The 22,975-nt window shown below is 60.9% G+C and overlaps 2 protein-coding genes across 6 annotated transcripts; one reads left to right on the top strand and one right to left on the bottom strand.

Annotated features, from left to right (window-relative positions):
- Window positions 1-5,982, top strand: FGF22 (fibroblast growth factor 22). The gene is given in 4 exon segments (XM_032625283.1): window positions 1-29; window positions 2,020-2,447; window positions 4,507-4,613; window positions 4,702-5,982. Coding segments are annotated over 4 exon segments (747 nt in total). The 3' UTR covers window positions 4,885-5,982.
- Window positions 5,983-6,112: 130 nt separating this feature from the next.
- Window positions 6,113-15,985, bottom strand: RNF126 (ring finger protein 126). Of its 5 annotated transcripts, none has more exons than XM_032628111.1 (9): window positions 15,809-15,985; window positions 9,347-9,405; window positions 9,031-9,094; window positions 8,784-8,842; window positions 7,844-7,912; window positions 7,698-7,767; window positions 7,148-7,241; window positions 6,908-7,023; window positions 6,113-6,827 (listed from the first exon to the last, which is right to left on the bottom strand). In XM_032628111.1, the coding sequence occupies exons 1-9, from the start codon at window positions 15,881-15,883 to the stop codon at window positions 6,681-6,683; spliced, it is 753 nt and encodes a 250-aa protein (XP_032484002.1). In that variant the 5' UTR covers window positions 15,884-15,985; the 3' UTR covers window positions 6,113-6,680. The 5 variants fall into 5 exon arrangements, with proteins under 5 accessions (XP_032484002.1, XP_032484001.1, XP_032483999.1 ...); XM_032628110.1 differs by having other exon boundaries at window positions 8,703-8,842; XM_032628108.1 differs by having other exon boundaries at window positions 8,703-8,914.
- Between the last annotated feature and the right edge of the window lie 6,990 nt (window positions 15,986-22,975).

Consider the following 22,975-nt stretch of genomic DNA (forward strand, 5'->3'; position numbering starts at 1 on the left):
ATGTGGATGGAAGCTGAACACGACGCTCAGTGAGAGAAGCCAGACACAGAAGGACACAAAGGGTGTGAGTCCATTGATGGGAAACGTCCAGAACAGGCAAATCCACGGAGACAGAGAGTAGATTCGTGGTTGTCAGGGGCTGGGGAGGGGATGAGGGTAACTGCTGATGGGGACGGGGCTTCTCTTTGGGGTGATGGAATGTTCTGGAACTAGACAGAGGTAAGCATTGACAACTCTGTACTGAAAGCATTAATTGCACAATTTCCTGGGTGAACTGGGTGGCATGTGAATTATATTTCAGTGAAGCTGTTGCGAAAAGCACCCTGGGGCGCAGCTCTCTTCTCAGGCGTGGGTTCCCTCCGGTCATACAGGGCCCTGGATCTTGTCCTCCCGGCAGGTGGGGTGGGGACAGTCTACGAAGGGAAGGCCAAGCTTCTAGCTGGTGGGAGTGGAGGTGTTATTCCGAGTACCCAGTGAGGTTGTGGATTATCTCATTCCATCCTTCCAGCCTTCCCTCTCCTGGCCTATTTTCCACAGGAGGAGGCAAGGCTTGGGGAGGTGATGCTTGCAGGCCAGTCCCCTGGGTGCTGGCCTCAGGGCTCTGAGTGTGGGGAGACAGTCCGGGCTGGACCCCTATCTCAGTCCTGGGGTCCTGGGCTTGGATGTCTGCCACACCCCCTGCGTGGCCCTCCTGAGGCCAGGAAGAGGGATCGGGGAATCCCTGGAGCCACCAGGAAGGCATCCCGGCGACACCGTCTGGCTGGACCGGTTGGCCCCCCAGCAGTCCATCAGGGCAGGGTTGTCACCTTGTCCTCACCCCGGTGCTATTTAAAGGTGCCACCTGCATCCATGGCTGTAGAACTGAGCCACCAGGAGCCAAAAGGCAGGGAGCCCTGGGATGCGTCCTGTGTGTAGCCTTGGGGAAATCCCTGCCCTTCCTGGGCCTTGGCTCCCCCACCTGTCAATGATGTCGCTTGGCTCTGAGTCTGTGAAGGTTTACTGCACTCACCTCACAGGGCCCAGGGCACTGGGTGGGTGTGTCTGTAACAGGGTGGCCCCATTCCTACCACCTTGGACATGCAGAGACGGATGCTGGGGACAGGGTGCTGGCCTTGGTCGTCAACCCGGTCCCCATCAGCTGGCCTCGGACATGCCCAGCTGTCCATCCTCCCATCGGCCACCTTGCTGCCCAACACCTGTGTGCACAGCATATGCTCCAACAGTTCACCTGCCCCTCCACCCACACTTTCCTCCAGGCCCACCCCTCAGCGAAGCCGCATGCCCCCTGGGCCTGGCTCTCAGGAAGCTCTAGTTGGAAGGGTAGACAAGCCCCCCGGGGCATTCCCTGTTCAGGGGCCTGGCTGGCAAGGACAGGCACTCGGGCCAGAACTTCCATCCCAACCTCTGACCCCTGGGCAGCTCAGTCTCTCCCTGTCTCTCTGCCTCTCACACATCTGTCTGTCTCTGTCTCTGTCTCATCCATCTCCGCCTGTGCAGTCTCAAAGACTCTGTCCCTCCATCTTAGTCTCTGTCTATATCTCTGCCTCTCAGTCTCTTGTCTCTTTGTCTTTCTGTTTCTGGCTCTTTTTTTTTTTTTTACCCTTTTTAAAAATTGATGTGTAGTTAATTTACAATGTTGTGTTAGTTTCAGGCGTACCGCAAAGTGATTCAGTTACACATATATACTATTCTGTTTTGGATTCTTTTCCATTATAGGTTATTAGAAGACCTGTGCTGTACACCTGGCTCTGTCTTTATATCTCTCTGTCTCTGGCTCTGTCTCTCCCTCTCTTTGGCTCTGACTCCCGCCGTGTCTCTGTGGCCCGCCTCTCTCACACTCCCGCAGCCCCTGCAGGCCAATCTGGCTACTCACGGACAAGCACCGCCCTCCCCGCCCCGCAAGGCAAACAAACACGCGTGGAGGCCGGAGTGTTTTCCCGAATGGGCCCCGCCCTTGTACTGGCCCCACCCTCGTGGGGAATCATCCCGCCCCCTGCGGCTCTGGCCCCGCCCCCCCAGGAGCCGCATTGGCCTGTCCCAGACTCTGCAGGGCGGTCAGGCCGCCCTGACCGCGGCCCCGCCCCGCATCCTGGCCCACCCACTGTGGCTCTGGCCCCGCCCCCGAGGCGCCCTATTGGCCCCGTCGGGCACTCTGCCCCCCATCTCGCAATGGCAGAGCCGCGGACGCGCGCGGGGAGTCAAGACCAGGCGGCGGCGAGCGGGGCGCGGGGCCGTACGCGGCCGCCTGTGGCTGGGCCTGGCGTGGCTACTGCTGGCACGGGCGCCCGGCGCCGCGGGGACCCCAAACAGTCCGCGGAGACCACGCAGCTACATGCATCTGGAGGGCGACGTGCGCTGACGGCGCCTCTTCTCCTCCACCCACTTCTTCCTGTGTGTGGACCCCAGCGGCCACGTGCAGGGCACCCGCTGGCGCGACAGCCCTGACAGTGAGTAGCCGGGGGCGCTGCGCGGGGGCAGGGGTACAGGGCAGATAGGCGGACAATAATAGCAAAGGCAGCAGTAATAGCAGCAGTGAACTGGGCCCTCTCCCACTTGAGGGAGGGTCCGGAGGCTTCTCTGGCCGCATGGCGTCAGCCAAGTCATTTCCTGACTGGGGCCTCAGTTTCCTCAACTGTAAAATGGGGTCCAATTCACTTGGAAGGAGGGTCGGACAGTTGGTGTGAAGGTCACAGGGGAAGCTCCCAGCCCTGGTCCTGGCTCAGCAGAAGGGTCTTTGTGAGATAATTGACGTTGGGGTCACGGGACCCATTTACAGAGGGGAAGCTGAGGCTCCCGGAAGGGCCCCCGTGGGCCCAGTACATAATGAGATGGGGCCAGAGCTGGGTCTGAACTCCCCACCCTGCAAAACAAAACTCAGGACCTGCCAGAGTTGGGGACCCCTCTATGTCTTCCTAGACACCCATTTGGCAGATGAGGAAACTGAAGCAGAGAGAGGGCAAATGACCTGCCTGAGGTGGGAGGTGGGGGCATGGAGCTAGGGCTCCAAAGTGCCCAGAACCTCATCGAGTTGGAGTCATATCCCTGCTGCCCTGCCCAGCAAACAGTAGGTGCTCCATAAGTGTTTGTGGAACGTATGAGGCAAGAGGAGATGAAGGGACAAAGAAGGAGAAGGAGGAGGTTGGTGATAAGTGGGAGACCAGGGCGGTCGGTGACTCCAGGCTTGTCTCAGTCTCCCCACATTTTTGAGGCTGGGCAGGGGAGCGGGGGAGCCGAGCCATTGCCGGCCACTGCCTGAATCACCACCATTAGGGCAGATAATCACCCCTGCCCTTCCCACCTGCTTTCATCTGGGGCTCTCAAGGCCCTCATTAGGCTAACTGGACGAGGGCAAGGACAGGGGGAGTGGCTGGGCCGGCTGCTCAGTGCTGGGCCTGGCCAGGAAGGGTGGCCTCGGGCTGGGGGTGAGGTCTGGCTCTGCTGGGTGACCTGGGACAGTCACTGCTTCTCTCTGAGCCTCGGTTTCCCCATCTGGGCAGCGATAAGGGTGACAATGAGGAGGTGGGCTTGAGTTGAGCCTCATAAAGAAGGAGCTGGCCATGCACAAGAGGAGCTGAGTGCCTGACCCAGGAAATAGCAGGTGTGTCCTGTGGGACATGAGGTGAGCTGCCCATCACCTGAGGCATCCAAGTCCAGAGTGAACACCAGAGGGCAAGGCCTTGACTCCAGATTAGGCCCCAGTGCCTGGGTGTGGCTCAGAGAGAGTGGGCTGGGGCTTGTCCCCCAGCTCTGCTTCACTGGATAGGAAACATCAGCTCAGATGGGGCAGGGCTCGCCCAGGGTCATCCATCCACAGACAGGGCCCGAGAAACTGGCTCTGCCACTTCTCAGGCCTCAGTTTTCCCCTGTGGGAAGTGGGCACGGTCCACACCTCCCTCCAGGGGCTGCTGTGTGGGCTTGGTGGGATACAATGCCTGGCATACAGTTGGCACTCAAGCAGTGTTAGCGGGTATCACTGATGCGAACACACTGTGCTTTAAACACCCTATGTCCCACCCCCAGGCCGTTGCCTGGGCCGTACCTCCTGTCTGGAATTGTCTCCCCCATAACCGGACACGGCCGTGGCTAGCCGAGCTGTCAGGGTCGTTGCCGGGGGTCTACATCTGATAGCAGCAGCTCACCTGGCAGGCACTCACCTCCTCTGGCTTGGTTTTCTCATCCCTGACTAACGGGGCCCTCCCCTGGGCTCCCTGTTGCCCTCCAGAGAAAACCCTGAGCTCTCCCCAATGACTTCCCCCGACCCATCAGGGCCAGTCCTGCCTCAGGCCTTCCCCCTGGCTTGGTGTCCTTCCTCCCCCACCCCGTCACTCCCACGGCCACGGCCACTCCCACGGACCTGCGTGGTCCCTGGTGCATCCCCACGCCCAGCACAGGGCCAGGAGCACGGTAGGTACTTGGGGAATGTTCCCCACACGAATGAATGAATGAAGAGCGGGGTGGGTGGGCAAGTGGGTGGTGGGCGGGCCCTGACCCAGCCCCTCCCCGCAGGCGTCTTCTTCGAGATGCGCTCCATCCGCGTGGGCGTCTTGGCGCTCAAGGCCGTGAACACCGGCTTTTATGTGGCCATGAACCGCCGCGGCCGCCACTCCGGGTCGGTGAGTGCAAGTGCGCGGGGCGGGCTGGGGTGCGTGGGGCGCGCCCGAGTGGGGGCGTGGCCAGGGGCGTGGCCAGGGCCGCTGTGAGCGGGTCTGCGCTAAGTTCCGGGAGCGCATCGAGAAGGGCTACAACACCTACGAGTCCGTGCCCTGGCGCCACCGCGGCCGGCCCATGTTCCTGGCGTTGGACGGGCGGGGGGCCCCGAGGCGCGGGGTCCGCACGCAGCGACACCACCCGTCCCCGCACTTCCTGCCCGTCCTGGTCTCCTGAGGCCCAGGATCCATGAGTGACGGCTGGACCGAGATTCCAGGAGGCGCGCGAGCCGGGCGGGCAGCTGAAGACCGAGGCCGGGGAAGGCCCGATCCGGGCGAGCCCGTGTCTGGTTACTCAGTGGTTTCACATGCGTTGAGCGCCTGCTGTGCGGGGCATTGGGGACACAGCCGGACCCCACAGACGCGGCCGGCCCTCAGGGAGCCCCTGAGTCTGAGGGGACACTGAGCTGAGCAGGGGCCATAGGAGTCCAGTCACAAGCTGGGGTCAGGGAGGCTTCGACAAAAGCACCTGCCAGGCGGGAGACGGGGACTCGGCCACGCGGGGGCCAGGTCTGGGAGGGCACTCCAGGCTGGGCACAGCCAAGCAAAGGCTCGGACCTGGGAACTCATTGGGGTGCCTGGGGCAGCGAGGAGGTGAGGGAGGCTGGGGAACACCGACCCGCCACAGACTGGCAGGGCCTGGTCCTGGGCCACCGAGCACGTGTCACCTCATGAGGCAGAGGGGACTTCGCAGGTGGGATTAAGTTAAGGCCCCTGAGACGGGGACGACCCTGGATTCCCTGAGGGGCCCAGCGTCATCCCAGGGTCCTTATAAGAGGGAGGCGGGAGGGTCAGACGCAGAGAGAGACGGGAGATGCTGCGCTGCTGGCTGTGAGGATGCAGGAGGGGCCGCGAGCCAGGGAGGCGGCGCCTCTAGAAGCTGGAAAAGGCGGGAACCGATGCTGCCCTGGAGCCTCTGGAGAAACCAGCCCTGCCCACGCCTGCATTTAGCCCCTAAGATGCAAATTGTGACCCCAGGACTGATATGATAAGCGTGTTGTCTTAAGTCACCAAGTTTTGGTGAGTTGTCACAGCTGCCCTTGGAGACACGAACACGGTGTCCTCAGAGCCCCTCAGATCCGGCAGGGTGTACAGGCTGGGGTGGGGGTGGGGCGTGATCAGCCTCCTGGGGGTTGATCTTCCTCCGAGTTGCAGGGGTGGAGCCAAGAGGGTGCAGGGGAGGCTCCCACCCCTCCCAGCAGCCACCTTCCACTTCAGAGACGGAAGACCAATATGGGGGGCACTTCCCAGGGCGCAAGCTGGACACTCACCGGCCGAGGCAGCCGTGTGACCCTGATGGGGGACAGCCTGTGGATGACACGCCAGCCGCGGGGGCTCGGCCGGCTCACCTCCCCGGCCCGGGGCTGCGCCCCCCGACGCACACAAGTAACACGCCAACCACCTGCTTTTCTTTCTAAGTAGATGTATTTTTAAATAGCTTTCAAGATACACATATTTTCTCCTTTAAAAAACGTCTGTCAGAGCAGTTTCGTCCTTGTTTTGCTGGTCATCCTGGTGGTCCCGGGCCCCCGAGCTTGGAGTGGGGTGCAACGGCCTGTCCACGCAGTTGGGACCCCAGCCGAGCGACTCCACCCTGTCTCTCCACAGATCATGCAGGGCCGCGAGTGAGCTCAAACGTCCATTTATTTCAAAGCAGTAATAATTTAAAATTATAAAAACCTTTCTGCCGTCGAACACGTAGAGGGTGAGGTCACAGACAAACAGGAAGGGAGTCAGACGCCCCAGGCGGCATGTGCCTAGCCTAGCCTGGCCCGGCCCGGCCCGGCCCGGCCCGGCCCGGTCCGGCCCGGCCCTGCCCTGGGGAGGCCGGGCTCCCTCCGCAGCCCGGAGGGGCGGGTCCTCCAAGCCTGTGCCGTGTGGGGCCTGGCGGCACCGCAGTCCGTGGGCGCGAGGGGTGCGGGAGTCCGCCGAGGCCCGCAGCCGGGTGCTCGCCCTGGGGGTCGGCTGGGACACTCAGGAGCTGCTGGCCGGGTTCTCGTTACCGGGCGAGCTGGAGGAGGATGACGAGGAGGAGGAGAAGCTCACGCCCGCCAGGCCCGGGGGGTCGGTGGCCGTGTTCTGTCCTGTGAGGCTCTTTCGGCAGACGGGGCAGCTGTCGTGCTTTGTGGGGACAGAGGGGAGAGGGGAGCTGTTCAGAGGCGGGCGGGGCGGGGAGGGTCCCGGGCTGGCCCGCCGCTCACCTGCTCCAGCCAGGGCACGATGCAGCCGTCGTGGAAGAGGTGGTTGCAGGGCAGCTGCCGCACGCGCTCGCCCAACCCGTAGTCGTCCTTGCACACGGGGCACTCCAGCCCGGAGCCTGTGGGAGCGGGCGGGCCATGGGGCTCTCAGGGGGGCTTCTCTGCAGCCCCCGCCAGAGGTGTCCCAGGGGATGGAGGGCACACTGGCCTCCGGACCAGAGAAGGCTGGGCATAGGCACGTACCTACGTGCTCCTCGGTCACGGGGATGGTGGGGAGGGCCTGGATTTTCTCTTTGTCTGCGGGTGGGGGACCCGTGTTTTCAAACTGATTGAGGAGCTGAAACACAAGAGGCCAGAGTGCCGGGAGCCTGTTGGCGGGCGGGCAGGGCCCTCGCCCCACGGGGCTCTGAAATGCAAGGCTGGGTTACCTGCAAAAGCACCGAGGCCCCGTTTGTCCTGGCCCGACCCCCTCGGGGGTCAGAGGTCAGCTGCCCCCAGGAGGCCCAGCCCCGGGCTTCTGCCCACTCTTCTCATCTAGTGAGCGTCACTTCACAGCCGGGGCCGGCAGGCACCTCCCACGGCCGAGGCACCTCCCCAAATCCTCGCGCGGCTACAACCAGGGGACCAGGCACCAGTGACAAAAAATACTCAGTGGAAGGCCCCAAGGTGGTCACGTCCCCACCTCACAAGTGCCACCAGGGACGTGGATGTGGGAGATGACACCCCGTCCTCCAGGGAGCACGGGCCTATAAAGTCGTCGTGCCCAGTGCCAACCCCGGGGAGGCCCCTGTACCTGCGTGATGATCGCATCCAGGCCGTTGGCCCCCCAGGCGTAGTCCATTGGGTTTGAATGCAGGACGCCCCTGGGCAAAGAAGTCTGGGGTTCAAGTGGCAGAGGGGCCGGAAAGGGCACAGGGGGACCCCCCCCCACCTACTCACCAGGGGCCCAGGCCCAGGTTGGGGATGGTGGCCGGGGTGATGATGCCGTTGACCAGCTGCTGGATGATCCTGGAACAGAGCAGCCAGGCTCAAGGTTAGCGCCCTCCCAGGGAGGGGCCAGCGTCAAAGGGCTGGCTTTTCAACTGGTAATAATAAGAACCAAACACGAAAGGCGCCCGAAGGCAGTGTCTCCTTGAGTGCTGTATGGCACCTGTCAATGCACGACTGCATCCAACTCTCATTTTGCAACCTGGGGAAAGCACCGTGGGGGATCCCAGGGGCTTGAGGAAGCCTGGGATCAGCCTGGCTGTTCGCGGCGGCCCTGAAACGTGCCGGCTGAGGTCACAGTGAGCCAAGGCTGTGTCCTGAGCTGGACAGGCCTCGGCCTACCTGCAGTCAAGTTCCATCTACAAAGACCCACAAGAGCTCAGCCCCGACTCCTGCAGGGCTGGGACGGGCCTACTAGGTCCTCCTGTCCTCATGACCCCGCACACGGGAGGGGCAGGGACACCGGACACCGCATACCGCTGCTCGCCTGCACCCGGGGCGGCTCGTCTGGGCGTGGACCAGCGCATCTCAGCAGATGAAGATGCCCATGGGGCGGAGGCCCCTCTGAGAAGGACGATGGGGGGCAGGGGCGGGGTGCGGGGAGGGCAGGCAGGCAGTGGGCACACAGCTCCTCGGGCCAGCCGGACCCACCGGGGAACTGCCCTGCCCGGGGCACAGCCCCTGAGCCAGCACCCACACCTCCGTGCCCACAGAACCTCCTGGAAGGATAGCTGGCTGCTCTGCCTGAGCGGGGTGGGGCGGGCTCGAAGCCCCGAGCGTCCCGCCCGCGGCCGCCCCCGGGCCCCCTCACCCTTCCAGCGTGGGGACGCCTTCGTGCCGGCCGGTGGTCCGCCTCGCGGTGAGGCGGGCGCGGGGCTGCCGGGCGCCGTACCGGTGCCGGGAGTGCTGCTCTCTCTCCCGCCGGCTCTCGGGGTCCCTGCCGTCGTCGGCCTGTGCCCCGGGGGGGAAGGTGGGAATCTCGAAGCTGTCATCAAAGATGCCGAAAGCAAAGTGCCCGTAGCCCTGCGGCAGCGTGAACAGGGGCTGGTCCACGTTCTGCGGAGAGGAGGGCCGTGACCGCGTGGATGGGGGCGCGGAGGGGGCGGGGGCAGGGAGAGAGGCCACTGCTTACCACTCACCTCGAATGGCTGCCGGCTCTGGTCCGCGGGGGCTGTGGAGGGGGTCGAGCCATTCTCTGCACTCCTGGGAGGACAGGCGCCGTCAGCAGCGGGACAAAAGCGGGACCCCCCTACCCATGGGCCTCAGGCCGCCTTCCACAGCCCCTGCCCAGGGCCCGAGGCAGGAGGCTAAGGAACCTAAGGGCGGAGGTCCAGCCCAACCCCCACCCAGGTCCGGCCGCTGGCCCTCGTCACGGCCCCCCCCCCCCGCCGTCCCCCCTACCAGGTTCGGCCAGCGCACCCTCGGGCCGGGGGTCTGTGCCGGGGGAAGCCTTACCTGGTCTCTTCTGGAAGCTCCTCGATAAAGCCAGACTCGCATCTTGGGCAGATGTAATCCTGCGGGAGGAGAGGGCAGCGAGCGTGATCTCTGGGCTGTGGTAGGGCCAGCATGGGCGTCATCTCAAGGCCCTGGGTGTGAACCCGCCAGGTCCGGCCGGGCCGCTCCGGGCAGGGCTGGCGCACAGACGCCCTTGCCCGCGGCTACGGCCTCCGATGCTCCCCTCGCAGGTGGCCTCCTCGACCTCCCATGTCCCCGAGTCCATCAGCCGGTGCTCCCCACAGTGACAGAAGTCACAGTTTCGGGGCCTCCAGTCAGCCGCATCCATCAACAAGCTAGTTCACATGGGTTCAGCAAACTCTCCCAACTTGGGGGACACGAGAGTGTTCTGTGACACCCTCACCCACACACGCACAAAAAGGAGGGCTGGGAGAATGACTAGCGGGGCTCCAGGACTATCTGGGCCTCGGAGCAGATCTGCTCCCAGGAAGGTGGCCACCAAGGGCGGGAGGCACCACCCAGGCAGAGGGACCGGCCTGCGGAACATTCTGGCAGCCCCAGCATGCAGCCCGTGACACCAGGCTGGAGCTCGACTCCATCCACACCGGCCACCTGCCCTCCCAGCCCTTGCTTTCCCCAGGCCGGACAGCCAGCGGGCAGAGACCATGATGTTCCAAGGCAGCGGAGAGGGGGACCTGCCCCAGGGACGGCAAGACGTCTGAGCACCAAAGCCACCACTCAGGCCCAGAACCGGGCCCAGGCCACACGTGTCCCAAAGCCACGCAAACAGGGAGCTGAGCCGCGAGCGTGAGGTCCTTCCACCCGAGGCCAGCCACGTACCCACGGGGAGAGGTGCGGTTCCTGGGGGCAGAGGGCACCACTGGCCTTGCCACCCTCTGCGGGGAGCGACGCCGGGGTGCAGCGGGCACAGCCCACCCTGCGGACGGCGGGACCACCACGGTGCATACCGTGTCCCCCCACCTGCCCCGCTCCAGAAAGCAAAGGAAGGTCGAGGATCAGAGGACACTGTCTGAGCCACGGGGAGGGTGGCTGGAGCTGCACAGGTGATGGGGACTTGTATCCAGAATACCTACAGAACTCTCACAATTCAACAACGAAAAGACAAACACCCTGGTTAAAAAACGGCCAGACAGAATGGCAGTGTGATGAATTGGAAGATCGGGACTGACATACATACACTAACATGTATAAAATGGATAACTGATAGGAACCTGCTGCATAAAAAAATAAAAATAAAATTCAAAACTTCAAAACAAACACAAAAACCGGACAGAGGATCAGAACAGACGTTTCTCCCAAGATAGACAAGTGGCAACAAGCCAAGAACAGACACACAACACAGGCAACAGGGAAACGCAACCCGAAACCAGCGGGACACACTTCACACCCGCCCCGGACGGCTGGACCCACAAAGCCAGCAGGGACCAGTGCGGGGAGGAGCTGGAGAAATCAGAGCCCCTACATGGCCGGTGGGGGCGTGAAACGGGGCAGCGTCCTCGGAAAACAGCCACAGTCACCCCACGACCCTGATTCCACAGCCAGGTGCCCACCAGAGGCAACGGAGACACACGTCCACAGCAGCCAAAGGTGGACACAACCCAAGTGTCCACCAGCGGATGACGGATAAACACCACATGGTCCCTCCACACACGGGAGCATCACTCGGCCACGTAAAGGGGTGAAGCCTCGACGCTCACAACAACGTGGACGGACCCTGAGAACACGATGCTCATTGAGAGAAGCCAGACACAGAAGGACACACAGGGTGTGATTCCATTGACGGGAAACGTCCAGAACAGGCCGATCCACAGACACAGAGAGTGGGTTCATACTTGTCAGGGGCCGGGGTGACAGCTGATGGGCACAGGGCTTCTGTTTGGGGTGATGGAATGTTCTGGACTTGGACAGAGGTGACTGCTGGCTTCAGGACTCTGAGTGGACTGAACACACCAACGTGTACGCTTTAAGTGGGTGGAGTGTATCTCAATAATGCTGAGCCAGAAACAACAGGGATGGCAGCGCTCTGCCCTCCTGAGCAGGGCGAGGGGCCCAGGGGAGGCTCCCCTACACAGTGAGTGGCCATGACAGTAGTCACTGGCGTGGGATTTCCAGGGCCGGCGGGGACATCACTCAGGGGCTCCTCCTCAGGCCCCCCAGCCAGCCCTCAACCTGTTGTTTATTTCAACGTTTCACAGGGTGCAAAACGTGGCCACAGGAGGCTTTGTGATGGGTGACCAGGTGACCAGGGTTCTCACCCCCTCTGCCCAGCCCCCGGGGGGAGGGCAATGGACACAGGCAAAAGGGCTGCAGGTGAGTCTGTGGTGACCGAGGTTAGGAAGCTGGGAACCAGACGGCCCCTGAACACAAGCTCACAGGCAAGCTAGGACTCCGGCCTGCCCACACCACCAGGGTCTGATCTAGGTCAGCAGGCAGGTCCAGAACCTCACTGGAGCCTGGCAGAACCCCCGTGAGAAGCATCTCTCTCTCTCTCCCGGGGACCCTGCCTGCCCCAGGCCCGCACCCTGCCCCGGGGAGAGCCTGGAAGAGCCAGGGCGGGGCCGGCGCCACACCCTGCTGGAGATCGGGCACCCCCACTTCCACTCTTGAGGCTCGCCACTGCTCCTGGGTGCCTGAGAGCCTGTCACCTCGCCATTCTCTGGAGTCCCTGTGTCTCCCTGAGCCCAAGTGCTCCCCACCTCACCTTGCAGCCCCAGGAACAACCCAGCCCGGCCACGCCCACTCCCAGCTCCGCCCATCTCTGGGCCTCTGCCATCCCCTGTCCCCTGTGTCCCCTCGATCCGAGCAGATATCTACCTGGCTTGCTCCCTCTTGGAAGCTGGGTCTGCTCAAACATCACCTCCCGGCTGCAAGCCTCGGTCTCCCCATCTGCAAATGGAGGGTGGCCTCAACCCCAGGCTCTGGAATCCGGCAGCCGCGGCTGTCCTGCGGCTCAGTGCTGGCTGTGGTCAGGCCCTGCTCTGCGCCCTCCATCCTCGGAGAGCCCCACGCCCTGAGACTGAGTGGCCTGGCTGAGCAGTGCTCGCCCCGCACCCAGGGATTCAGGCAGGGCCCCGGGCTCTGCTCGCAGGCGGTGGGGAAGGCCCAGACCCTGGTCTTCCAATGCTCTCCTCCAAGGGCGTGTCCCTGAGATTTTTATTACATCACTGTGTAATAAAAGCGGTGGAAACCCTGGGATGGAGTGCTCGCCCCCCACAGGGCAGGGCCTGTCTCCCTCGGCAGGACCCTAGCTCGTGAGCACCTGTTCCTAGATGAAGACTCCTCGTCTTGAGGAGATGGCCGGCAAGAGGGCCATCCTGTCATCATCACCACGGCAACAGCCGCCGACCGGCAGACGAGTGCTACAGTGCTACATTTACTGAGCGTTTGCTCCCTGTGCTCGGCCAACTGGGGCCCTCAGAGACAGGCCTCACCCTTCACGCGCCCTTTCACACCACGTGCAGACCCAGGGTCCCCAGCCAGGCGCGTGTGGTGAAGCCGGGGACGCTGAGGTGGGAGCTGGAGAGATGCTGGCCTCGGCGGGCCCAGGGCCCCCAGAAAGGGTTGGGGCGCAGAGCTGTGGGGGGTATGTGAGCTCAGGTCCAGATACAGACCTGACGAGACTCCCCACGCCCCTGCAGCCCCTCGTGCTCCCAGCCTGACCTCACCAGCCCACAGACCCCAGGGGCAACCCTCCTCAGATGTCACTGGGCCCACCCAGACCCCGTGGGCAAGTGCCCCTGCCCCGCAGCACTCTCTTCTGCGACTTAGCAGCTGCCCCACAAAGCGCATTCACGCCCCTCTGTCCCCCCCAGCATCTGTGAGCCCCACGCATGCTGCTGAATGCCGGGGTGCAGCACCGTCCCGGGGCCTCGCATCACCTGGGGCCCGCTAAGTGCCGGCAAGCGCCCATCGACGTGACACATGGGCCCACCCTGCCGGGGGTGCGCCTCACTTCAGCCTCCAACGGCGCCGGGAGGCTTGGAGGTGCAGCCGGGGAGCCCCACAGTGTGGCTCTGTCTGGCACCCCTCGTCCAGCCACCCCTCCGGGGCTCAGCCCCCTGCTGCACCCCCAGACTCCCGCCCTGTGCCGCACCGGCTGTCTCTGGAGCAGCCGTTGGGTCGGCCCTGTGGGGCAGCCCTCATCTCTGGGCCCCTGGGTCTCAACTCCAGGCCCAGGGCTGAGCCTCCCTGGGCCTCGGCAGCAGCGGGGGAAAGGGGCGCCCTCGGCAGCTGCACAGCACGCCGCCGGGCGGGTGGGGGCCCAGCCTGCTCCCCAGCGGCTCTGTGTGGAGGACAAGGTGCGGGTGCGTAAGGCTGGGGACGCACACGGGCCTTCTCTCCTCACCCTGATGGCCCTCCGAGGCAGCTGCCAGGTCCTGTCCCCGTCCTCCGACCCTGCTCAGGGACACTTCCGAGAGGAAGACAGGGGTCATCCACAGGACAGCAGGCCTCAACAAGGCCACCCGTGGTGGTGGGCCAAACCCCAAACGCCACCTGGTCCGCCCACCCGCGGGGCCCGCCCGCATACGCCCCATGTCCACCTCGTCCCTGGTGCTCCCATTTCCTGGGAGATTTCCTGGGGGAATCGAGTCTGGGCCTGCGCACCTGCGCAGAGGCCTCCGGATCGGCCAGCCGGTCCGGTTCCTGCTCCCACATGCCCGCTCCAGGCAGGCACCAGCCCCTCCCCAGCTTCCCGGGCCCCCCCTGACCACGCGTGCCCGTCAAGCACAGGGGTGCCCTCGCCAACCCGTCTGACAGGCGAGGAGACCGAGGCCCAGGGCGTCTGGGCTGCTGCGAGGAAGCCTGCGGGCAGAGGGCGGGCAGAGGGCCTCGACAGCAGGTCAGGACGAGCAGCTCAACACCAGCCATTGTCTCACTGCACACCAACCTCGGGCCGGTTTCCCGTGAACAGAGGTCCGTGCTGGCGGGCGGCAGGGGCTGGGGGGCAGGGGTGGTGGTGGTGGCGGGGAGCGCAATTGCTGGTGGGGCACTTCCAACGTCACCATGTTAAGAGCCCACCTTCCTGCCCCCGAGAACACCAAGTGCGCCCCTTACTCATAAACAGACACCCACTCTACTGGGCCTCTTCCAATCCCGTCCCAAACTCCACGCCGGTCCCCTCCCTGCCATTATTTGCGCTTAACAGAATTTACCAACGTTCCCGATCAAATATTTGCCAATCGCTTGTTCAGCGTTGGCTCCCTATAAACTGGGAGGGCAAAGGTCATGGCTACCTTGTCACCACTGGATCCTGTGACTAGGAAAAACCTCGCTAGCCCAGTGACAGTCGGAAAAGGTCAGGGTCCTTCTGGGCCAGGACCCGGGCCCCAGGCTGGCCCCAGGAGGGGAGGCCAAAACAGCTAGCAACACAGACTGCCCGGCCCCAGGCTTCCGATGGCTCTGGACAGGCCACTCTGGGGTAAGCCTGAGACCCAGGGCCTGTCCAGGGCTCACAACAGCTGCGAGGGGCTGCGTGCAGCTCCTCCAGGCTGGGGACTGTCCTGCGACCAGCCCCTTCCTGCCAGTCGAGAAAACCAGACCCATTGCTGGGGCGTGCAGGGAGCCGGAAGAGGCAGAAGGAGGACTTCTTCCGGGACGCTGGAGTGGGGGAGTGGGGCAAGTCTCAGCTCCTCAAGTCTGCTCACGCACCCAGGGTTTCGATTTATGCACCCCCGCCAAGCCCCTTGCCTCTGGAAGCCACACCACCTCTACCCTTTCTCTCCTCCTGGGCCCGGGCACTCCTCTCCCCTCCAAACCCTGACTCTAGCTCAGTCTCCTCTGAAGCTGGGATAATGTCCACCAACTCCTTCTCCTGCCTCCCCCAGGGAAGCCCACAGCTGCAAAGGCAGGACTAAGAGTCTGGCTCTAAAATCAACCAGGTGACCAAGGAGAGCTGGTACTCTATCAATCGCTGCCACCTGCAGCTCCTTCCCCTGGTCAACCGCACCGCCCGCTTCTTGCTCCCCGGGAGCTAGCCGAGCGGCAAATGCCGGGAGCGGGGCCGCCGTGCCTTCAGTCTTCCACCCGTGCAGCGGGGGAGGGTCGGCCGGGAGCTGGGGCACTGATCCCGTCCCGGACCTACCGACTCGGAACTTCCGGGCTGAGAGGTCTGGAAACCGAGCCTTTCACGAGCAGCCCTCCCGCGGCCTCCACCCAGGCGAGGGCGCAGGGCCCACCTGGGTGCAGGCCCCCACCCTCGGGAGGCAGAAGAACGCAGGATTGGGCCGCCGTCGGGCCCGGGAGAGCGGCGACTCCCTCCCACGAGGCGGCCGCGGCGCCGACCGCGCTCGGGGCCGGCCCCGTTCCCTCCCGGCCGCCGGCCCAGCTGCGCCACCAGGGCCGCCCGCTTCCGGGCCCTCCGCGGGGACCTCAGTTTCCCCGTCCGAGCCAGCTCGCCTCAGGCTGAGGCAAAGGCCCCCGCCCGCCTGGCCTGGGCCTCACCGGCAGGCGCGGCACGATCTCGACCGAGCAGCAGTGACAGAAGTACCGTCCGGGCTGCGGTGACGCCTCGGCCATGGCCACCGCCGCCTCCTCCGCGCCGCCCGCCCCCCGCGCGGCACTCGCCGCCCGCCGCCGGCCGTTTGCTGCTCCCTCGCCGGCCGACGCTCCCGCGCACGCTCACGCAAGGCACGCAGGGCACGCACGGCGTGAGACAGGGAAGGGCGGCGGAAGCGGAGCAGGCGGCGCACGCGGCGGGCGGTGGCCCGGGCGACGGTGGCTGCCGAGGGGCAAACTAGGAGCGGGCGCAGGGCCGGGGCGGGGCCAGGCTGTGGGGATGGCGGGGGGGCGGGTCCTGAGGGGGCGAGGCCGAGTACCCTTGGCAAACCTGGATCAGGGCCCGGGGTGGGGTTGGGGGCGGGGCCGAAGGCTGCGGGAAAGGCCGAAGGCGGGTCTTGGGCGGGTCCGAGCCCTTCCTCTTCTACAAATCTACAAAGGTCCCCGCTTCCCTCATTATTGCTCTTATTGCCAAGTCCCACCTTTCTCTCACCTTTCTGTCCTCTCTGTTCCTGGGACGCTCTTGAGCGCTCTCACCTGCGGGCCTTTGCACTGGCTGTGCCCCTACCCGGTGCACCGTTCCCAGGACACCTGCGTGGCTTCCGAACCCACACGTTTCAAGTCTTTGCTCAAATGTCCGTCTATTGAGGCGCCCTCCGCAATAGCACTCATTTCCGCCTGATAAACTGTAGGGTCAGCTCCACAACAGAAGGGGTTTTTGTATCTTGTTCCCAGCTGGACTCAGAACAGTGCCTGGCACACAGGCAATCCATAAACATTCGTTGAATGCATACAGACAGGAGACCCATTCCTGAATCAAGGAGGGCTGCCCTCCCATGTCTCAGTGTGGCACATGGGATAAGAGTCTGAGGCCTGCCAGGTATGGCCTTGTTTCCATGATGCCTTCGGGTGAGAAGAGGGCAGAAAACCTAAACCCCCCCAAAAATTAATCAGCAGGCCAGGGTCATTTCTGAGGTTAGTTCCAGGCCAATCATGCACTTATTTCTTTATCCACTCGACAAACTTTCATTGAGCTCCTGTAGTATGCCAGACCCTTTGCTGGGTGCAAGGACACAGCAGGGGCAATCACAGACTCAACAGGCAATAAAAGTGGTTTTCTGAAGTACTCCATGTCTGGAGGAGACAGAGCTGGTTGAAGATACCCTCCAGCCCCGTGAGGTTGAGCCGGAGGATGAGTCCCTAGGGTAGACTTGGTTCGGCCTGGGGAGACAGACAGGACTTCCCAGGGGAGAGGACATTGGAGCCAGGGCTTTGAAGAACGAATAGGAGTTGGTTGGAGTTGCGCTTCCTGCTGAAGGGAGCACTGGAGCACGAGCGTCAAGGAATTACAAATTGGAGCCTGTGTATAAACGATTTTGAATGTCAAGAGACTAGGAACAGAGACTTGTCTGCCAGCCACCATTTTGTACCCCTCAAGGCTCAGTGATTCCAAGCCATTCCTGCTCTGACCACCAGAGAGCGCCCCAACCCTGTTGCTGGGAAACCAGGCAACACCCACCCACCCCTGCCCCGCCCCCCCCAGGATGGGCCTTTTGTCTCAGGCCGTTAATGCCTAGCCCTGGGCTTGTTTCGCACCAAAGACATATATTCATTCATTCATCCTGCAGAAGTTTGTTTTTTTAGTGTGGGTTTTCTTGTTTGTTTGTTTGCTTGCTTGTTTTGCCGCGCAGCTTGTGGAGTCTTAACTCCTCAACCAGGGATTGAACCCTGGGCCCTCGGCAGTGAGAGCACGTAGTCCTAACCACTAGACTGCCAGGGAATTCCCCATCCTGCAGAAGTTTATGAGGTACTGCGCAAGAGGCCTTGGAGTTAGCGGGCATGCGTTCAAATCCCACCAAGTCACACTGGCTCTGTGGTCCTGGGCAACTCGCTTAACCTCTCTGGGCAGGCGGCAGAAACTGCCTCTCAGGGTTGTGAGATTGGATTAGGCTTGGGGCACCTGTGGGTACCCAAAACACCTCCTCACTGGGCCCTGCTGCCTGCCCTGAGTTTATCTGCCCCTCTCCCACCCCTCCCCAGCCCAGTCTCATTGGCGCCCATGGGTAGGCCAATCTGTATCCCACCTCAGGGCATTTACCTGGTCATGCCCTCTGCTGGGAGTGCCATTCCTACCTTCCCTTCTCTTTACCTGCTTCTCATGAGGCTGCCCCTACCCTATCCTGGGGGAGCCCACATCTCCTGCTGCACCCGGCTGCCCAGTGCCTTCTTCCCTCTCCCCCTGCCACGGCCACTCCTGGATCCAGGAGTTATCAGTGGTGTCTCCCAATATGTGAAGCCAATACCCTGCATATAGTAGGTGCTCAAAAGCACCTCAGCGCCAGGCCTGCACAGGGTGCTGGGGATACAGTGGGAACAAGAATATGGGGTTTTGTATATTATAAAACTAAGAGCTCAGGATGTGCCAGGCCTGAAGTTTAATCCTCACACAAGCACCATGATGTGGGAAAAATGAAGACTCCCATTTTACAGATGAGGAGGCTGAGACTCAAACATGGTCATATAGCAGACTCCACCGTTGGACCTCTGGGTCTGGGCTACTTGCCCTGCTGGTCACCCTGGGACTGGGGCATTTGAATTCAAGAAATCGGGCCACTGTCTGCATGTGATCCAGTGTTCCTGAGGTTCTTGGGCCTCAGGCATCCATTTGTGACTGGTGGCCACCTTGCTGCTGCCACTGATGGGACAGACTTGTGAGGGGTGCCCTGGCCACCCCAGGGCTCTCTGATTGCGGGGTGCAGCGAGACACAGGTGCCTCCTGATGGGTTCTCAGCATTTTCTTGAAAAGTCTTTGAAAGTGGATTATGAGGTAACCCCTCAGGACAGAACCATGTCACCCCTCCCCCCCGCCCAAGTCACTGACTTGGGTTCAAATCAAGCCTCTGGGAGTGACCTTTGGAGGCTTTGGAGCTGGAGAAAGCACTGCTGTTACCCACCTTGCAGGCAGGCCACCGCTCCACCGAGCATTATTTCAACAGGTATGAGTACACTGCTACCTGCTCATGCAATTTGTGGTTTGCTTTTTATTCTTTTATTTAAATATTTTCTTATGTCTTTTTTTTCTTTTTATTTATATTTGTTGGTTTGTGTTTTTTATTTCTATTTTTCATTTGCTTTTTAAAAATTAATTAAATTTTTGGCTGCATTCGGTCTTCGTTGCTGCACGCGGGCTTTCTCTAGTTGTGGCAAGCGGAGGCTCCTCTGTTGTGGTGCGCAGGCCTACTCACTGCGGTGGCTTCTCTTGTTGCGGAGCACAGGCTCTAGGTGCGCGGGCTTCAGTAGTTGTGGCTTGCAGGCTCTAGAGTGCAAGCGCACGGGCTTAGTTGGTCCGCGGCATGTGGGATCTTCCCGGACCAGGGCGCGAACCTGTGTTCCCTGCATTGGCAGGCAGATTCTTAACCACTGCACCACCAGGGAAGCCCCATTTGCTTTTTTGTTTGTTTGTTTTTGATTTCTGTTGATACTTTTTGAGTTGCGCTTTTTCCTTTTTTTCACTTTTTTGTTTTTTTTTGCGGTACGCGGGCCTCTCACTGCTGTGGCCTCTCCCGTTGCGGAGCACAGGCTCCGGACGCCCAGGCTCAGCGGCCATGGCTCACGGGCCCAGCCGCTCCGCGGCATGTGGGATCCTCCCGGACCGGGGCACGAACCCGCGTCCCCTGCATCGGCAGGCGGACTCTCAACCACTGCGCCACCAGGGAAGCCCCACTTTTTAATTCATATGTTTTAGTTTGTGGAATGGGTTTGTTTTTTAACTTTGTTTTTTATTTGTTGGTTTGGAGATATAAATACACACAGTAATTCCTCAGAGTTCTGTTCAAATGGCCTGACGTGGACCCCTGAGTCACCCATACCCAGACCAGGACCCAGGACCCTGCAGCCCCAGAACCTCCGATATTCCCCAAGCTATTCCCCAGGAGGGTAGTCACCATCATGTTAGATCAAACTTCCTTCATTTCTACCTGCTCAAAGAATCTTTCAGGAATAAGCCGTCAGAACAGGGACGGGGAAGCCAGTGGGGAAGATGGATGCCTCCATTCTCTCTCTCCTGATGAATGTCCCTTGAGTGCTGCTCAAAAGTTGTTACTTTAAACAATTTCTAACTTGCAGAAAAGTTTCAAGAATAATACAAAGGGTATTATTGACCCGGGCGTCCTTGACTCAGACGCCCCAGTGGTTGACATTTTTTGCTCTCTCTCTGTGTCTGTGTGGAATTTCAGGCAACGTTACTGCCCCCACGCCCCTTTATCCCAAACACGACCAGGCGTACTTCCAAAAGCAGGCCTCTCTCTTACCTGAAACAGTAGCACGTTTACCAAATTGGGTAATCAGCTTTCAGGGCTTTACCAAGGCTGCCCCACCCCCACCCCCACCCCCGGAAAAGGGGGTGGGGTCCCTCCACCTCTCAGCCTGGCAGGGACAGAGACCACCATGCAATCCCTCAATCAAGATGCTGGTGGAGGATCGACTGTGTGCCAGGAGCAAGAACACAGCCAGGATGCAGCAACAAATGTCTGCGAAACTAGCCACGCACTCAACAATACTGAGCGCCGTGATGCGCAGAATAAAGGCCCCCAAATACGTCTGATTTCAGCTCCTGTCGGACTCCTGATCTCCAGAAGTAATAAGTGTGTGCTATTTTCAGCAGCTAAATTTACGGCACTTTGTTAAAGCAGCAAACAGGAAACTCATACGTCAAGCTATACTGCGTCGCCTCCAGACACAGTCCGCCTGGGCATTTGTGAGTTTCCTTGAAACCCCACCCCCAACAGGCCATTGGCCAGTGCTGTATTACATGATTGTGCCTGACAGCCCGTCAACTCTTTTCAACCAATCAGAATTCACCTCTGGGCTGAGGGAGGGCCCTACCTTCTGCCGCAAACGTGGCCGCCAGATTCCTGCGTAAAATCCCGTAGTCCGCTGTAGGGAAGGGGATGGGGTGGGGACATTCGGGGGTAACGTGGTAAAGTAGCTGCGGGAAGGGGCATGAATTGAGCAGGCTCACAAGCAAGGGCTTCAAACCCAGGCCGGCAAGCCTGGACTCCATCCAGGGGCTGTGGGGAGCCATGGGTGGCGTTTGGAGCAGGGACCGTACGTACGATGGGGGCGTTATAATGCCCAGCTCTGTTCAGAGATCTCCCGTGCTATCTACCATGGTCGAGTCTTCAGTGCTGCCTTGGTTATCATCATATGCCCCATTAGGGAACAAGCAAGGCCTTGCTTCCCACAGCCTGGAGCGTTTCACGTCTAGTCCAAGGGCTGCAGATGCTAAGTTCATGTGGAGTCTATCACAAGCATTCTTCTGCCTTGAGTAATATGGGATCGGGTGACCCTGAGTGTTCCGGACCAGGCCACGCATGACCTGCATCCTGGACGCAGTGGCACGTCAGGGTGTGTGTGATTCCTACAGCCCCTGCAGAACCCGCTGCTCTGGATTCTAAAGGCTCCGCTTGAATAAAATGTAAACGGGCTTATTGTAAGCTGGTCTTGTCCACAGCAAGTGATAGAAACGCCTCTTAAACCAGCTTTATCTAATTGGGGAGGCGGAGTTCAGGCACAGCTGGATCCAGGACCTCCAAGAACAGCACAGGGCATTGCTGCTGCCTCTCTTGGCTCAGTGTCCCACTGCGCCGGCCTCTCCCTGGCCATTGGCAGGAGCCACCTGCAGCTCCAGGTTCACACCCCTCTAGCTCAGGCAAGAAGTGGGTGTCCCTTCCCCAGCAAAAGTCTCAGAGCTGACTCTTCCTGGTTTGCTGAATGTCCGATGATTCTAAGTGGTTGGGCCTTGGTTGGTGCCCACTCTTGGGGACATTTGAGCTGGGATTGCAGGAGATGATCCCCCAAAGGAAAATCTGGTGCTGGAACTGGAGCAGGGATGCCAGCCACAACCTGGGGGCTCACCCTGATTGCTCGGGGCTCAGCACATGGGTCCTGGAACCTTGCTTACCTGGTATTGACTCCATTCCCGACCTTGTGGGGCTTTGTAACGCATCCACCCGAAAGTCACTTTCCTTCCTCCAGCCTCAGTTTCCCCCTTCTGTAAAATGGATGCCTGCCTTACAGCATTGTGGGGAACGGCAAAATACTTACCCATTCTTAATTAATAAGAATCTCTGCACCATGTCATGCCCCTACCATGCACCAGGCTTTGTCCCTGGTGTCCTGGCTGAAATCTGCAGTACTAGGATCTGTGCCCATTTTACAGATGAGAGAATGGAGGCATGGAGATGTCACATGTGGCTTGGCCAGGGTGGCACAAACTGGACTGGGCTTCCACCAGATGCCTCCTTCTCCCTCCAGGCCTCAGTCACCTCCTTGGAAACCTTCCTGCTCCTAGGGTCTCTGTCCTGCGACCGTTTTCCACCAGTGCTCACTCCCTCGTTTGTCTCCAGCCAGGCAGGGACCATATCACTGCGACACTGAACCCCTTTGTATTAGCTGCTGTCACAAATCGACACAAACTTGGGGCCTTAAAACAACACAAATTTTTCTCTTCTAGTTCTGGAGGTCAGAAGTCCAACATGGGTTTCTCTGAGCTAAAATCAAGGTACTGACAGAGCTGCATTCCTTTCTGGAGACTCCAGGGGAGAATCTGTTCCTTGCCTTTTCCAGCTTCTAGAGGCTGCCCACATTCCTTGGCCGGAGGCCCCCTCCTCCCTCTTTAAAGCCAAAAACAGCAGATCAAGTCCTTCTCATGTTGCATCCCTCCAACCACAGTGGGGAAGCTCTCCACTTTCAAGGACCTGTGATGACACTGGGCCCACCTGGATAGCCCAGGATCATCTCCCATCCCAAGGGCCTCAACTTAATCCTATCTGCAAAGTCCTTTTGCCGTGGGAGGTGACATATTCACAGGGTCCAGGGACCCACATGTCTCAGGGGGCTGTATTCGGGCTTTCTCTTACTTGTAGCACACACATCCCATGACTTCTTTTCCCATCCCTCCTTCCCTCCCCCACTGTTCAATCTAACAAAGTAAATGTCCTCCTCTTCTGAGAAGTCTGCCTTGATCTCCCCAGGCTGGGTCAGGTACAGCGTCCTCCATCACAGCTCTGTTTATGTTGGACTGTCACTGTCGGTTTCCCTGGGGTGGTGAGC

The sequence above is a fragment of the Phocoena sinus genome, chromosome 3, assembly GCF_008692025.1.
Source record: "Phocoena sinus isolate mPhoSin1 chromosome 3, mPhoSin1.pri, whole genome shotgun sequence".
Classification (NCBI taxonomy): Eukaryota; Metazoa; Chordata; class Mammalia; order Artiodactyla; family Phocoenidae; genus Phocoena; species Phocoena sinus.